This window comes from Colias philodice, chromosome 24 (genome assembly GCF_061535455.1).
Source record: "Colias philodice isolate Cphi_HAF_F1 chromosome 24, ilColPhil1 Martin Lab GWU primary, whole genome shotgun sequence".
NCBI lineage: Eukaryota > Metazoa > Arthropoda > Insecta > Lepidoptera > Pieridae > Colias > Colias philodice.
The window spans coordinates 476,036-495,379 of record NC_143109.1 but is presented as its reverse complement, the minus strand read 5'-3'; the positions used below and the strand labels follow the sequence as shown (position 1 = coordinate 495,379).

The 19,344-nt window shown below is 33.3% G+C and overlaps 1 protein-coding gene across 2 annotated transcripts in view; it reads right to left on the bottom strand.

Annotated features, from left to right (window-relative positions):
• Positions 1-7,350: 7,350 nt before the first annotated feature.
• Positions 7,351-19,344, bottom strand: part of bol (boule homolog, RNA binding protein) — a 51,339-nt gene continuing 39,345 nt past the window's right edge. The window contains exons 3-4 of one of the 2 annotated variants that reach the window (XM_089710436.1): positions 18,792-18,942; positions 7,351-12,225 (exon numbers count right to left, since the gene is read on the bottom strand). In XM_089710436.1, coding sequence (XP_089566562.1) covers positions 12,065-12,225; positions 18,792-18,942 — 312 coding nt within the window. In that variant the 3' untranslated portion in view covers positions 7,351-12,064. The remainder of the gene's footprint in view (positions 12,226-18,791; positions 18,943-19,344) is intronic. The other variant, XM_089710437.1, reaches the window with a different exon arrangement.

Here is a 19,344-nt window from a genome sequence, read left to right as displayed (position 1 = left end):
TTTTTAAGGGAAAATGTACAATAAATAAATTAAATATAGTGACTTAGAAATCTTAAAAACATTAAGATTAATGAGATTATCAATAAAATAAAACATTGAAATTCTGCAGTTGGCCATTTTGACTAAAACACGCGTGACGTCACGCTTAAGTAAACAACTCACGTCAGATGTGTTTTGTTGTTATGAATATGTTGAGAATACGCATTTATATTTATTTTCTATTGTTTCACGTATGCTTTATCGACTCAGAACAGAAATATAATTGCGAATTCACGAATACATGGTTCGGGGTTCTCCGCGCCAACTTTATACAATCATTTCTTATTATTTTCTCGCTTGAAATAATTACTAACACATTTTTGAGCATTATTTTTATGTGGATTCACACTGCAATACTGTACACCACTTATAAACTTTGAAATTCGTTTCTATAACACATATTAAATAAATATTTTTTTAATTTTCTTCGCAATGCGTACAAATAATTACGTATTTACTAAAGAGTGACGTCACGCCTACGCCATGACACCTGCGAGCTGTTTTGGCACAGTTAATAAATATTTTTTGAAGAATGGCTTTTATCTTCGTTAAATTTAAGTATTTTACCGAATTAAAGGGTTTTTCTTGTATAGTAAACGTATACACACATTATGGAAGAGGATTTCAAAATCTTTCGTCATGCCTATTCTATAAAATTTGTGTCGCATTAAGTAAAAGCTGATTATTTCTAATATAGTTTTAACTCCTTTTCGACAAAAATATGAAACAATCCTCTATTTTTCATTGAAGATAACAATAATAGTCTTCTAACTTCAATTAATTATTAGAGGACGTCCTAAGGCTATTAACACACGGTGCCGCGTGCCGCCGCGGTTGGCGGTGAAGCGGTTCTCAATTTGCATTGGCTTCTATTAAATCCGTTGATACCAAACACACATACACCGCCCGACCGCGCGGTCGAACGGTCCCTTCCTTGTAGGGATTCACTGCCAACCGCCGCGGTGCGCGGTGCCGTGTGTTAATCGCCTAACCGAGCCCACTACACACCCTTAAAAAAGTCACAATCGAAAACCAACTCTCCACCCCTCAAATAGAACTCAAATTTGTATACAGATAAAATGTCGTCGTTGTCTAATGGAATTTTAACTTTAAGTCAGAGTGTTAAAGTTGATTTTATAAAAGTGAATTGAGATTAGAAATTTTGTCTAGGACTAGAGTCAAGTGTTTGATTTAGGCACGAGATACGTTTTAGACACAAGGTCATGAAGTTTTTGTGTTGCTACCCGACCAAACATTGTGTTAATAGCCCTTAATACCTTTATATTAAGAGCTATTATACAAAAAGTGGAGACCTAGATTGAAAGGCAGAAAAACTTATTTTCAGTAGAAACTTGGAAAATGTATGATAATTCGAAATAATAAAAAACTATGTTCCGACTTATGAGTTAGATGATTTTTATACGAGTTTATTATTCTCTATACATAAAGAAATTAAATATAAATACAAGCTTTCAGTCTGGGTTCGTTCAAAGTGTCTTTCTTCTTTGTGCAAGTTTCAAGCAAACTTTTATTAGCACATCAGTAGTTCCGTGTAAATACTAATACAGACATACTTTTTTATTATATAAGTTTTAATTTCCGTTTTCACGTATGGTGGTACCTAGGTAAAAATAATCAGGTTGCAGAATACATTAATTATTCTGTCTCTATGCCAAATTTCATCATTATCCGATCAGCCGTTTTTGTATGAAACAACTATCTTTACGTACTATGTTAAAATTAGCAGTTTCATAGGATAGGAATACATTAACATAGGTATTATTCTTAAAAATAACGAATTTAATTTAATTGTAATTTTTACCCCATTTTATTCGAATAGTCATGGTTTTTAGGACTAGAGAAATATGACATCATGCATTGAATTTTGGGTCAAGTCAAATTAGTTTTGGGAAATCGCTTAGTAATAGAACAGCGAAAAAGTTGTGTCGAAAATGTATATCAAAGAATAAATTATCTTTTCAATTTCAACATTCAAAGAATTGGTTTTGATGAGTCACACAGCGCTAAAAATGATTAAACGGAGAAAAAGTCAAAGTTAGTAGGTAACAATAGCTCTTAGATCATACTTAATGATCTAAGCAACAGCTACAAACTAGGTATGCTGTACTTCACTACATAGAATAAAACAAAGTCAATTAATAGGATGTGTGAAAAAGTAATATTAAGTAGGATGTATATGGATATTCATTATTATTTTACTTAAACTATCTAAAAACTAGATAATATTATATTGAAATGGATAAAAAAAACTTGGATAGTTTTTTGTAAAGAATAAAGACAGATTCTTCAAAATTAGTAGTACTTGCGTAGGAGTTACTAAGGCTACTTTATATGCAGGTACCATGACAATAAATCCTAGGATTCCAGATTGGAATTAATAAATTAGTTTTTCCCATACTTATATTTAGTATTCTGGGCATTTCACGGTATCGCGTGACAGCCGTAGGTACATATTTCTATCCCTTATTTCATTCGAAGTTTTGTTCTTGACAAAAGTTGTACAAAAAATGTATTTTAGGAACTCAGTTCGTAATTTCATCAATAACGGGTTGAGTGGGTAAAGCGTAAAAACAATCAAACAAACGCAGTAAGATACTTTCTCATTTATTTATTTTTATTTGTGGGCCGTGGAGCTCGTAAAGCTGTAAATTTTTACCTTTATTTCACTTCAATATCCTAATATTAAAAAATACAAATAACCATACTTATGAAAAAATATTTCCCCAATTATCCACCAATCCAACCGCACAAGAATGTTCCGAAAAAATGTAAACTCACACAAATCGTCGAATCGTAATCTCGATTGCAATGAATCAAAAAAATTGTTCAAACAAAACACATTAACCCATTTAAAGTGGTTTTTTGCCGATAAGATCGCAATAACGCTGCTAAGGTGGCCAGCGGGCTCTGGACATCGTAAATTCTAAAATTATTTTTGACAATTTACATCGCGTCTGGACTTATAATATTGGTGCTGGGCTGAAGCGCTATCAGACGCCAGGGATTATGAATGTGTGGATATGGTATCCTAGTATCCTAGTTTTATTTTGACGCTGAAAGTTTGTTGAGATTTGTTTCATTAGTATGTCTCTATAGTATTTGCTTTATTTTTTATATTGCCTTCTTGTGATAGTTTAAGTACCTGTAAAATGTTTACCTGTTTCGACTAATATCTTAACAAACATACAAACAATCATTGCTCTATATAATTACGCTTAAATAAACTGCGTATTCAGTTCGTTTGAAAGTTAGTTTTACTTTATTTTTTGATTCTCTTCTACGACAAACCTATTTTTATAGATTTATAAAAATTTACGTAGGTTTATGTTCACGCATTCTTGCTCATCCATGTAATGTCTTATAGGTAGTTTCGGAAAGAAGGAATTAGGTCAAGTGATCTCTACCTCGTGATAATATATGTATTATTAATAATTATAATGATGGTGAAGAATACTATTCAATATTTTATACTACCTATTAACTTTAAAATACCAGATCACACCATCTTAACTAAAAATAAATAGTAACAACACTAGAAATAATTTCTAGCCATATTTGACTAGAATGCCGCATCAAATCCTTCCCACATCCTGGAACCCTGGACAGGATCCAACATATAGGCTAGAAGTATCTCTGATAGCAGGGTTCATCCACCCTTGGCTGAAATAAAACGCCCTTTAATATTAGCCTGATGGAGTTTAAACGAGTCTTCAAGACTTATTATCTATCACTGGCTGTCACGAAAGTCAAAATAACTTATGGCTTTTTGAGGGTAGTTATTTCGTATTATTTTTTTATGTAATCGCTGATATTTTGTTACTGAACTAATTTAAAATGTTAGTATTTATATTTTTCTTCTTTTCTTGCTACTCATAAAAGTTTATGAACGTTTAGTAATTAAATAGAATCTGACTATTGATAAAAAGTTTTTTATGAACATATTAATGTATATAATATGTAAATGCATGTAAAAGTTTTACTAGGACTACGTAGAGTCAGCCGTAGAATACTGTAGAACCATCGATCCGTTTTAGATGGATTTTATTCTCATAAATAGAGCAAGGTTATTTAAAAGCTCAACCAGGTAACCTACTTGTTGCAAAAGTGTAAGAGATGTAAGAAAAGCCGCGGGCGACAGTCTGTATAGCTCTATATAATTGTCATAGTGTATCATAATCAAATAAATATTATTGATTAAGGTTTTTTACTTAAAGTAATTATAAATTTATTTTAAACTAGCGGTCCGCCCCGGCTTCGCCCGTGGTACATATTTACGTTTTCTCTACATAAAAACCATCCTCGTACTTCAAGGAATATAATAAAAAAAGAATTATCGAAATCGGTTCAGCCGTTCTCGAGTTATGCGCTTACCAACACATTTTGCGATTCATTTTTATATATAGAAGATTATTATTTAAAAAATCGTTATTCTGTTATTTCCGACAAAAACTGAGAATTGTGTTAGAATCCTATCAACGGGTCTTTGGTTTAAAATATTTTAATCTTACGGTTTCCACTAAAAAGCAAGCGACAAGCAATTATATCGTGTTGTTATTATTTTGAAGATATAAGATATGATTTCAAATTTATAAGTAACGAACCATTTTGCATCTCATTTCAGATTGACCTAAATTTCAATGTTCACATTTTTTGAAAATAGGAAAAATTTTACCCGGTAAAGTATATTTTAGCTGAATGGGTTCTATTATTTCTCAATATATTCACCAGGTGGCGTTATTTTCTGTTTGTCAACAACTATCGCTAGATGGCAGTAATCTTAATTTTTATCTGGCAAGATAAATTCAATTATTATTACCCAAGTATGCGGGTAAATGATTCATCTAATTTAAATTTCAAATTAAACAAAATGGAATTAGTCATTTTCATGGATGGCGGATGCAATAGTGCTAGCACAGTATGCAAAAGGTTTGATACCTACGTCCTTTTACATAATATTATAATATCACGATAATAGTTTTCTTCTCATTGAGTGTTATTGTGATGTTTAACATATATTAAATTAAATAATTTAGTAAAGCTAAATCCAAAAATTTTTCGAGCAGTTATTTCGTGAAAGAATAACAAACATACATGCTTCCTCACAAACTAACACATTTATAACAATAGTAGGATTAGGATAAGGATAGGATGACGTAGAAACAAATATGACTTTTTGTGTAAACTAAGTAAAAAGGTTTTTTTATTGAATGATATTTTTGGTTTTATGGCATTGAAATGTAATTTATAAAGAACTAGGTTTCCGCCCGCGGCTTCGCCCGCGCAGTCAAAGAAAAACCCGCATAGTACCCGTTCCCGTGGGATTTCCGGGATTGCGTCATTTTCCCGGGATAAAAAGTAGCCTATGTCCTTTTTCGGGTATCAAAATATCCCCATACCAAATTTCATGAAAATTGGTTCAGTAGTTTAGGCGTGATTGAGTAACAGACAGACAGACAGAGTTACTTTCGCATTTATAATATTAGTATGGATAGAAAAAACTCGATCACGAGGCGGGACTTGGGAAGGTTTTTTTGTTGTGTGACGGTTCGTAGGGGTAAGAAAAAAATAATATGTGCTCCTTGCTCGTTTACCATTTAGAAGAAACCTTTTAAAAATCATTTTCAAATCATCATCATACTGAATGGGATACTGTTGGGGGATTTCGTGCGGTATGAAGAGTGATAAATAAAAAGCCATTTATATTATAATTATTTATTATACGTGACTTACATAATACATTATTCGTTATTGCTTTATTTATTGTACTTATATATATTTAGTATCGATGTTGCGACTTTGATATGAACTCTGTTTATATTGCTTTGATAGGAAGTTGATTGGGAAATTTTGAAGGTATGTTTACCGATACATTGATACTTACAACTAACTTAGATAACTTAAAACATAGTGTACTTAAATATATCTTATAATTAAATTATTTTAATTAATAACTATAATACATATAAATCATGACTTTATTTGAATAATAATAATTAAGCTTCCGAATTGTTCACATAAACAAAATAATAGGGTTTTTAGAAAATTATAATTATTGATAAATTTATTAATTGATGAATTGGGCATTGATAGATACGTTATTTTGTAAAATATCAAAAAAATTATTGTATTAACTATATTTAATTTTTACAATCTTCATACTTACAAAGATTTTAAATATATTTTTCTGAACGTATTTTTTATGAATAGGTAGGTAGATTGCAAGAATTTATGTAAATCACAACTAAAATCAATATTAAAATACATTTATATCAATGTATCGATAAATAACAGTGAAAGACCAGATACAAAATAAATGTTGAGCAAATCGAAATTGTATCTATACTAAAAACGTCTTTGTTATGCTTTTACCACTTTTCATTCTGATTTATTCGTTCCCTTACATATTTTAATTTAAATTTATCCAAAAATCAATACAAAAGCAAAGAAAATATTGGTATTTATTGTAACGGTTAACATTTTAAACTACAGAGGGCGCTTTCTCAATTTCTTGCAATACGTATTTTAATTTATAAATAATTAATATATAATTTTTAAATGCATTCTTCGTAAAATGAACAAAATAAATAATTTATTAAAGCCAAAATGAAAAGATCCTTGTAATCTCTCCGTGTTAATAAAAGTTTAATAAAGCGCCATCTAGAAGCGTAATTCCAATACGCACATATTTACTGCTACCCTACAAGAATAAAACAATTTATTTTACACACTAGCGGTCCGCCCCGGCTTCGCCCGTGGTACATATTTACGTTTTCTCTACATAAGAACCATCCTCGTACTTCAAGGAATATAATAGAAAAGAATTATCGAAATCGGTTCAGCCGTTCACACGTGATGCCGTGACAACGCGAAACGGGTGCGGACCCGCCGCCTCTTTATAGCTCCCGCCGCGAAGCGCGTCGAACGCGGCAACTGATACACAAAAATAATCCTTATGGCATGTAATTCACGCGCGATGACTTATAGCGTATTTCATGTATAACTTTGGTGTTTCTACACCGATTTACATGATTCTTTTACTATAACCTGCCCAGGAGTATGAAGAATAATTGTGCCAAATTTCGTTAAAATCCGTCGTGTAGTTTTTGTTTCTATAACGAATATACAGACAGACAGACAGACAGACAGACAGACAGACAGACAGACAGACAAAAATTTTACTGATTGCATTTTTGGCATCAGTAGCGATCCCTTATCACCCCTTCATAGTTTTTTTTTAAATATATTTCATGTACAGAATTGGCCTCTCTACAGATTTATTATAAGTATAGATTATACGGAGATCAACACAATAGTTCTTAATAGTTTATCCAAATTTGTTGATGCACGTAAACATTGCTCAAAGTTTGCTTTAATATTTGATATTTTTTTAATAAAACATAATACATACTATTCTGTTCATCTCTGTTCATTTGTACTGAATGTTACAATTATTAATGAAATGTAAGAGAACGAACGAATACCTCACTTCACACCAAAACACATCAAACCCAACCATTCTGTATTCTTACAGTATGTCTTAAAACGCTTTTATTCTATTACACAAAAGTCAACAAGGAGAATATAGAATTAATTATCATTATTAGCCTTTAAAATATCTATTATTCCAATAACAATATCACATATAATAGCTAGACGATAATTATAAATATCTATCAACAATCACCTACATTCGATGATACGATGCTTTATATTCGACAGTATATTCCACTTACAATAATTCGTATAATAATATAACATTATGTGCGCAATGATAGATTATGATCACGGATTTACGGAGCGTTACTATTCCAGTATCCCTAGTCGTTAGTAGCGTTTACTTCTAATATATATCTATAATAATAATATCTTATTTATCTGTGGAATATTTTTAGCAATATCTAAACACATAGACTTTTATGAATATTCATTACGTATATCGATCTACAAATACACATAAATAGATTCACACTTAGATTTTTTTAGTATAATTTTCTTTTATTTATTTTGTATTATTATCGATTTCAATACATCAGCCTAAATGGTCGTATAACAGTTTTCGACGCGTAGCATTTTAAAATAGACTTCTTAAAAGTAGTCAACAGTTAAAATACAGCTATGAAATGTTTTTACGAAGAAAATAATCTGCGATACATCTTTAGCATCTAAAAGGGTAGAACGATCATAACCAAAACGTCGGACTACAAATTTGTAAAGGTTTATAAAAATTCTTACTGATGTAGGGGACAAATATTTAACAAATATATAGCTTTCTAAACATTATAATGACTGGACAACGTTTTGTTGTTGGCGTACGTACTTTACAAACAACTGCACATTTTGACGAACATTAGTATGCATTTTCATTGTAACTCTAAAAATTTAATATCTAAAGCAATTTGATTCTAAAACATGTAATAAATGTAAAATTTGTGGTTATGAAGGTAATAAATCTGATACTATTGTTAAACGTAACCTTAACGATCGATTGCAAAATGTAACAGCCAAAAAGCATAGATACGAGTACATGTAACGAACATTACAGTCGCCTTTCCTTATTCCCTTACGCCATTCCAACCACATGTATTGTCTTTGTCCCTGTATAACCTATGCTTCAATCAGACGGATAAGATTTACCACGGAATCAATATAAAAGTACATCAGGGCCTTAGACCAAACAAATGTTCGTCACAGGACGGCTACTTTGAGACCAATACTGACATCTACTCTTCATTCAACAACATATTATAAGGTAATCGCAACAATTCTGATGATAACAACAGCAAAAAAGAAACGAAGCTACTACACGATCAATACACTGGTAAGATTAAAAGTTCTGAGATACGAGGAAGTTTAGAATATTAATTATAAATTCTGTAATTTTAAGAGGTACGACATCAAGCAACACTGTAATAGACATTTACGAAATAGATTATTAAAATTCACACCGACAACAAGAGGCTCATGCTATTTGTAGAAATATTTAAAAAGTTTAAACTTGACTACCACAATAGACATCACATTAATACTAAGCGCTTAATAATATCGATGAAGTGATCGCTTATATAGAAGATAATAATTAAGACATCTAGGTTCGGTTACATTAATATTGTCTAATTTACATCAGTTAAAATTCAAATACGTCTAGCGAAAGTTTATATACAGATACACGTAAAATAAAAACTATAGCGTAGTGATTTCTAATATATCCGATATGTCAGGCAGTAAGTGTCTAGGCCACGTAGTTAGATAGACTAATTGCCACAAATATATGCCGGTTAATGAGAACGAAATGAAATCATTAATGTATTAACGTCGTGAGAAGAACACATTAATATTGGGGCATATATTTATAGCAAAATCGAAGCTGATAGATAAGTGATATTTTTACTTAAAATAGGTCTAAAATTAGCTGCATTTGAGTGATCACAATATACCTTTAAACAAATCACAACACGTTCAATTTCCAAAATAGATTCCAAATTAAACGATCAGAATATAATCATTGAAAATACACAAAATAAAGAAGCAGGCAATAATAAATAGATTAGAGTAAAGGATAAAGTAATCATAATTATAGCTACACTTAAATGCTATAATATAGTAGTACAAGTCCAAGATAGTAAATTGACAGCGTTTTCAGTAAGACTATAATTAGTTAATACTTGAAGCCTAGCATCTACAGATGTTGATAATGATATTTGATAAGATACATTTAAGAGTATTAGAAAAATACTTTTAGATAATATTTGAGAGCCTTAAACGTTGATGGTCTGTTTCACAATGTTCTGATAATATATTATTTCCCTAGCTACAAATAAAAGTAGTATTTTGAAACAAAAGTAAGAATTATTTTTTTCTGAATAATATATCTTCATGATTTCTTTTCAGTCCCTCCCAACCTTTTTCGGAAACAAATTTAGAATTACCTTCGTCATATTATATTCTCTAAACTGTGTATTAACATCTTCATAATATGAGGCTGATGTAATGATCAGTTTGGTAATATCAAGTCTGACAAATAACCCAGACATTTAGGTCAATTATAAGTTCAAATCAATCCATCCTTTAAAGTCAATGCTCTTTCAGCCCTTTCCCTTGAGTAGTTACTTGAAACAGACCCAAAAATTGTTATAAGGCTCGTTTTATACTAATTTGATAATAAGCTGGAACGTGGTCTAGGAAAATAAGCGCAATTGTAGTCAATATTTTTATGAAATCGAGTAAACGAAGGTATAATTAATTTTAATATAGATGTGGTAGCATAAACATATACTGTAAACTTAACGATTATAAATTTAACGAAATATAAATATGATATTATGTAGATGAAGCGAATAGAATAATCCTTTCTGAAAATATTGTACATAAATGTGCCCCTGCTTATAAAACAAGGCATTATAAAACGTGAAAATATAATTATTTATTGAAATCGTTAAATTCATCAAAATATTGCCGTCTATCGGGTGTGCAATTGAATTTTACAGTGATAATTCAAAAATCTACCAAAGTAATTGGTCCTGGAGTATCAACAACGGGGTTTCGAATCATTTTGAAACAATATAAAAACCAACACAATGATATAACAGCAGTGGAAATGTGAATAGTGAAATATCATAGATGCTTTGCTTTTTCGAGCAGAATTCAGCAGAATTTCAAGATTCACATTATCTATCACATTTGGACCCCAGATATAATTCATTGTCAATATCATCTAAAACTAAACTACTAAAAATAGGTTCTCTGTTCTATATTAGGGCAACAAATTAATTATTTTATATTCTATTGTTATTGTTAAACGTAACTCCTTTAAAAGGATAACAAGCGATCTCAACAACGTATGAAAACTTTATGGCTATCGATAACTTTGTCCTCATTTCTTTGTGCGGTTATTTTTAACAAGATACCAAATATAACAGAATCTATATGTTACTATTATTTACCTATTATAACAACAATCGACTCGTCTACATGTATAACACGACCGTATCGAAGTTTCGCTGAGACACGTGCTCACAAGTTAATATTTAGCTACGGTTTAGAATATAGCCTCCATCACGCGCCCCCCTTCGCGAGGACCCGTGACGACAATATTCGTACAAGCCTTAACATACGTCACATCGATAGACAATACATCTAAGTTAGGTACATCGATACATTTATTTTGAATCATTAGATTTTCATCGAGTGTAAATTCAGAAATCACGCTGCTAATCCTTATATTACGAGCGACAGTGGCTTCAACGAAAAATTTAAAAGCGTTACAGTACGACTAATTAACGAAACTAACAACGACACGTCAGATAAATTCTCGAAAACTAACTCGATAGACAATTTCTAAACCTTGAACACTTCTTGCATCACTTCAGAACCTATTTCTGATATACATATCTCGTTTAACTGTTAACGATAAGCGAACCCAATTTGAGCATGATATTTGGAAGACTCGAGCGAAAGGAATGACTGGAGACCGGAATCTACACACAACTATTATATTACGCATGTAGATAACAACTGTTTGTACGAAGCGCATAGAGTACCAAAACTTAAACTAAAGATATCCGACTTCGACACATAATCTTTCACGTAAGCTAAGCTTCTTACAATCCATTATAATTCCGTAGTTACAAAAGATACAGACTTAAATTAAAATGAGCGCTGAATAAGGGCGCGTTCCCACTTTGTCGTGACGACAGATAATCGTAGTTTTAAGTGTCGCGTGACTTTTATATTTAAATGGAGGTGTTCACATATTATAGAATGGCACGATTTACGGTCGTCTGCGATATTTTTTGCAGATTGATGCACGATAGTCGTAAAACGATAAAAATCGTTACAACTAAAACTTGATGGCTCTATCGTAGCCACGTCAAAAATATCGTCTCGTTTACTCGTGTCTTCCCAAACGACTGCAGCGAACAAATAATCGTTTAGGGAACAGCTAGATACGACAGTCGTCCAAAGATAAATGCTACGACATAATGGGAATGCGCCCTAACTGAGTAAGTTAGTAGATGAAAGCTGGGTGTAGTGGGGGTGGTGGGATGCGCGGCTGCTTGTCGAGCGGCGCGCAGCATGCTGGCTCGCAGCACGCGGTGCTGTACGGAGCGGGCACCAGCGTGAACTGCGCGGGTGGCCCGTACAGGGGGCCCGCTGAAACAGGCATATCTATTGTCTATTAAATAAGTCTATTGCTTCGTTTTGGTTGTCTTTTTTAAGAAATTAAATATTGACTATTTGGTGAGTTACAATTTTACAGATGTCTTTATACATTACGATAAATTAGACGTGATTTAAGTGAAACATTAAAATTAATTAATGGAAATAAACAAAAATTTTTGTAAACAAGCCGTTTAGACTGTTTTATAAACAAAATTAACCAGAAGACATAACATTGCATAGGGAAACATTGGCTTGTATAAATTGTTTTGGTAGCCTTTTATTTATATAATTAGAAAGAAAGAAAGAAAGAAAGAAACATTTATTTGACTCCACAATATAAAATTTAAATTAATAATAAAAACACAGATAACAAGCAGTTTCAAACAAATAAAACTGTTAAATAAACGATAAACAAGTAAACAATTAAAATAACAGTAGGTAACAAATTAACAATCTTATTAATACAATAAAATAAAATAAATGTGAGGAAAAGTAAGTGGAGCCAAACCAGGTAGCCACTCAGTATATGTTGCGACACAGTTGCAACACTGATTTTCAGTGGCCCCTCTCTGTAGTGATTGGAGCGGCAGTACGTTCGCAAATATATATTTTAATTAGAACATGTAAATAAAAAACACACGATATACATACACATAAATAAAATTCACATTTTTCAACAACAACAATACACAATAAAGTAATTAATATCCAGATAAAATGATAATATACCTACATAATATAAAATACGTTAAGACCTAATGAGAAATACGCAACTAAGGTTGGATTTTGAACTCCTGTAACAGGTATTTTTTATATTTAATTTTAAAAGAGTTTAATGTGTTGGAGTTTAATATAGGTGGTGGAAGATTGTTCCAACACTTAGTTGCGGAGTATTTGAAACTTCCCCTGAAGGCAATTGTGAAACTCCTCGGCATGGCAAGTTTACGAAATGAGGAACGGGTGTCATAGGCGCTGCCCTCCCCCATCCAGGTTAGTTTATCGTATAGATATTTCGGGGCTTTCGTTATGACCACTCCAAAAAGGAGTGACGCGAGGTGCAACCGCCTACGATATTCCATTTTAAGACACCTAGCCTCTACCAGGTACGGAGTAATATGGGTCCTGGGAGGAATATCCCAACAAAAACGCGCACACGCGTTTTGAACACGCTGTATCGCATTCTTGCTACGGCATAATAACCTGGGACCATACATAACGTCGGCATAGTTGAACTTGGAGAGTACCAGACTCTCACAGAGTCGGATTCGTACATCGACGTTTAGGTGTTGTCGAATGCGATACAGGAGCTTAAGTCGATAAAAACAATTAGCTATAGTTGTATTCACATATTTTTCGAAACGTAGGTTTTCATCGAAGATCACTCCTAAATTTCGAGCCTCATTTACGCGTTCTATAGAATTATTTTCAATGAAAATAATTGGGTTCTCACACTCAATCCTACGGACCATATTAGGAGTGCCTAAAATCATATATTTTGTTTTATCCTTATTAAGCACCAGTGAGTTCTCGCGAGACCAAGCTGATATACGATCTAGATCGCTGTTAAGTTTTGCGGTTGATGCAGCTGTCTGTGAGGGATCAAATGAAATATATAATTGAATGTCATCAGCATAGGCATGGTACTTACAGTGCTGTATACAATCAAAAATATCGGCACTGTAGAGAATAAACAACAATGGACCGAGTATAGATCCCTGAGGTACACCCCTGGTTACTGGTGTACACTGAGAAAATGAAACTGATCCATCCTCCTTGTTCACGGCAACCGTTTGGCACCGTTTACCACTGAGGTAGCTACTGAACCACGCCACCGACTGCGAACTGAAACCATAAAATGTTAGCTTGGATAACAGCAATGGCACATTGAGAGTATCGAAAGCACGTGAGTAATCTAGCAACACCAACAACGTACCCTTGCCACTATCGTGCGCGCTCAAAATATTGTCCAGCACGTCAGTCAACGCCGTAGCCGTACTTCGGTTCTTACGAAAACCGGATTGTAATTCAGGCAATATATTATTACCCTCAAGATACGCCATCAATTGCTTATGCACAACTTTTTCAAGCACCTTTGACAGGCAGGGCAGAATGCTAATCGGGCGGAGGTCTTTATCAGCTAAAGGATTTTCTTTTTTGGGGATAGGTTTTACAAGTGCATGTTGCCATAATGCTGGAAAGGTGCTGGATGATATAGAACTGTTAACAATGTCCGTTAGCACCGTTAAGGTCATAGACGTTGTCAGATGGAACATGTCTAGTGATATATCATCAACACCAATGGCTTGTGATTTTAACTCTTGTAAAGCTTTTAAAACAGTGTCCTGAGACACTGGCTTTAGATTAAACGATGCGTCACTATGACGATGATGTTGATATCTCGTAAGTGTTTGGGGGAGAACATGATCGTGTCCAGGTATGTCAAGAAAATGAGCACTTAATTTGTTTGGGTCGCGGAGATGCGTTGGAAGGATAAGATCTGACCTCTGTTTGACATTAACCTGAGCCTTTATATGTTTCCATAACACTTGCGAGTTTTTAATATTAGCATTGATGAAAGTGTCAAAGTATACCGTTTTTTCGCGAAAGATAGCCGAGTTTACATACTTTTTTAGATCAGTGTAAAACTCTTTATGACAAGACTTTTTAGATCGTCGAAAAGCGTCTTGAGCCACATCCCGGCGCCTCATCATCATTTTTATATTGTAGGTCAACCAAGGAGGATATTTGTGTTTTATATAGATAGTCTTTTTGGGTGCATGGAGATCAAAAACATATGAAATAAGAGCAGTTAGAGCGGTCACTTTGTCATTGACATCATTCAAACCAGAAATAAACTCCCAATCTAAGGACCGTAGTGTTTTGTTGAAATCCTCCAAGTGAATATCCTTAATTGGCCTTGATGAGATCCACTTTGGTGTTGGCTTATCAATTTTGAAGTCAAAAGTGCATGAAACAAATGCGTGACCACTAAGGTCCTTGATATAGTCTATTTCAGTATTCAATACAGTGGCATTAGTACACACCAAATCAAGTAACGTTTCACTCGTATTCGTAAAATGCGTAGGATTAGAGATAATCTGCTTTAAGTTGGTAGCAATTAAGAAATCATTTAATTTTTGGTAATTAATGTGATTTACATCTAGAAAATTTACATTGAAATCTCCGAGTAGAATAATATTATCACTCCATATGAATGAACCCACAGATTCCATTAAAGCTGCCAAAAATAGATCTATCGACATCCATGGCGGTCGATATGCCGTGCCGATGACAACTGTTACACGACGCACCACTACCTTAACCCACATCTGCTCAACCTCATAATTACTAGGGTGAGACAATGTACGTGCATTAATGCCATTCCTAATATAATATCCTACACCTCCACCACGGGAACGCACACTCGAAGGGCGTGGTACATGCCGGAGACTATACCCGGGGACACGAGGTGCACGACCGCTTTCTCCTTCCCGGAGCCAAGTCTCGTTAATGGCCAGCAGGTCCACACCGTGTCGGTCCATCGCGACTAGAAACTCATCATGCCGAGTACCAAGGGATCCAGGATTTAGCAAACCAATTTTAAGTTTATTTTTAAGACCAAACATCATTTACAATACAATAGCACAAAATACAAATAATATATAGGTAGGAGTAGTTTAAAAAGATAATTTTAATACGCTGCTTTAAAAAGAAATAACATTAGAATTAATATGTTCAGTGGAACGACATGATAAGCTTGAAATATATAATATAATATAATATAATTACATGTAATATAGAATATAGAAAATAATATGAATAAAATACATTTTAATACATTTACATAGCAATAAAATTTGTAAATATTTTGAATTCGTCTACCGCCCAATATATATAACAATACGTGACACAATAACATAATAAAGAATAAAAAAGAAATAACTACTACTTCCACGTAATATCTACAACAATAACCGTGTCTTAAATATTTAACATTAAAGATTGTTATTATTTTGCCTACAACAAATAAGATTCTATTTATAACATACAATAGTAGACAGCACACGACTATTATGAAATGATTGTTGAAGTTATAAAAAATGATGTTGAAAATAGTAATTAATGAGTGAATAAGTTCATGATATTGATTACAGGCTAGTTCTAAACAACTTATTATTACAGTTAGCAACAAATTAATCTTTACCAAAAACACTATCTATATCCCCTATTGATTGTATATAACAAATTCTCGAATTAGAGTCTTTTCTAGCATATATTCGACCACCCCTAGTCCATATAAAACGCCAATCATGTCCCTTTTGTCGTGCTAAATAAAACAGGTTGCGATTCGTACGAGTTAGATGTTCATTTATATAAAACCGGTTTGTTGTTGTGCCTATCCCAGTACCGGCCGTGTCCGCGCCGCGTCGCACGCGCGCCGCGCGTAGAAGCTCGTCTCGCAGATGCCGTCTAGATAAGCGAACGACAATCGCGCGTGGTTTTGAAGTGATGTTAGAACTCTGGATAGTGTTTTGATTACGACGTAGACCAACGCGTTTAGCAGATACTATATCGTGTTCACTCAACTCGACCCCTATTTTTTGTGCAAGCGTAATCACTACATGTATAGGGTTTTCATTACTGGACTCAACTACACCTGTTACTTCCACATCGTTGAGTAGATTTTCCTGCTCGGACTGATTCAAGCGGGCCTCAAGTTTCGCAATAGCATCGCTACTGGCAGCCGAAGTATGCTCACTGGAAGACTGCATATCCTGACTTTCCAATCTCAACAGCCTAGCTTCGACATCCCCCAACCTCTTATTAAATTCATGGATAGCAGCTGTAAAATTCGTCATATCCATCCGAAGACCAGATAATTCGGATCGCAGGAGTTTGATCTCATCTACGAGAGACGGTGATTGAAATTGTTCTGGTGAATTTTGTTTATTTTTCGCCTCGTCGCCAACGGGAAGGGATAGGTCGGTGATAACAGGTAGGTCATGTTTGTTCATGCATTCCTTACACATCCATTTGGATATATTTCGAGAACCGGGACTAATATTCATGCATTGTTTGTGATAAATTGCACTGCACTTATTACATTTTGCGCCATCTGTTGTCGCGCAGAATTTGCCACAAGCAGTACATTTTTTCGCCATATTACTTGAAATATGTTTCGATGAAAGTTATCGCTATTTTTAGATAGATGGCGGTTATTTTCAAGGGAATTTCACAATGCAATTTTTTGAAAATATACTATTGTTGGCTTCAATACAAACAAATTCAATACAAACTCAGTTTGATTCTCAGAGTATTCGTACCAGTAGTTAAAAGTAGTGCTGAACTGCTGAACAGGTTCAAACGAAATAATAAGCAACGTAAACGTCAAACTCAGCTGCTCAACAGCTGATCACCTTGTTTTAAATTTTTGCTTTTGTCACTGCACATAACACGAAACGAACACTTTTAATTATAATACTTATACTTATGATTGTTTTATCACGTTTGTTACTGTTAAAAAAGACTTCTATATATTTTTATAAAATTAAAGAAATGTTAGAACGACTGTCACTTCAACCGCCACAAACGTCATTTTTCATGTCATTTTTTGAATTATATAATTTTACATGAATATTAATTGTATATTGTAATAAATTGTAATTGTAATTGTATGTATGTATGTTTAATAATAAATAAAATTTGATTGCAATAATTTTGTAAACAAAATAAAAAATAGTTTGGAAAATCCAAAAGTGCACGCCTCATAATTTTTTTTTAATAATTATTTATTAATTATTATTTTTGTTTATTTAATAACAATTAAACCACATCGAATCAGACCCTGAAAAATGAAAGGGTTCTATTCCTGAGCATACTCAAGCGTAAGAGAAATAATAATAGTTTAATAAAACTAAAAAAACACGCTTTTTATAGAAAACCGAACTAAAAAATAGAAAATTTTATCAAATTAGTGTATTGCCATCGGTCCTCAATAAATCTACAAAGTTTGAACGAAATCTGGCCGTTTGAAGTGGGTCAAAATCGCGCTCAAAGAAGTCGGTTACAAACATACAAACATACAGGTGAAGCTAATATAAAGCGTGTAAAAAAAAGACTCGATTAGTAAAGTATTTCGGTCGCTATCGTGTTAACAAGAAAATCCTCCGCACATACAGACACACGGACGTCCAAGACAGAACTTTTTTAAACTGTTTTTTAACTAGTTTAAATAACAAAAATGACATCAAAAATATCATGAATGTTAAAAATAGTGTTTTTTCTTAATATGTGTGTGTATGTATTATCTTACAAGTGCAATGTATGATACATAAAGACATTTTAAGTTTGAAAAATCAGATGTTTTGCGCGAAGTGACAGTAGTACCCACCTCAACGCTTCGCTTATGAGGCGTGCAATAGTAGCTTTGTGAAATCTATATCTAACCACACAAAATTTAAATATTACTTACATGAAACGTCTGTATTTAATTTTTGAACATTTTAATGCTGTAGTATTTTAACCAACTTCAATAAAAAGGAGGAGGTTATTATAAATATAAAAAGTCTTACTTTCATAAGGCATAGGATACATAGCGTACGGCGGCGGCAGCTCGCAGGGTGCGCAGGCGGGGAGCGGCGCGAGCGGCGGGCAGATCAGCTGATAGCAAAGCGGCGCCTGCAGCGGGGTCGCTTCTGAGCTGATCACGGGAAGCTGGCTTATCTGTGAATATTGTAGATTGGTATTTGAAACTTAGTTAATTGTACAAAAAAATATTGCTTAAATAAATATTACTTAAACAATATCTAAGCAGACTAACAATTTATTTAAGACTACACATTTAAAGCAGTTTCCGTTTCGAATCACTGTTAAACGGGGTGTCGTAAAAGTATTTTGAAATGCTATAAGCACGCTTTATGTAATGTTTTAAAGATTCAAAATTTTAAGACCAAAAAGGTGTCAGCAGGTTGCAAAATTTCAACATTGACAGAGCTTAAGAAAGCTTCTTCATGTAATTAACATGATATTTGTATTATCTTCGCCGATTTAATAAGACTCACAACAACCAAGGACATTTTCACAGCTGATCTACGAGAGTAAGGTAATAATTTACAAAAAGTGCGT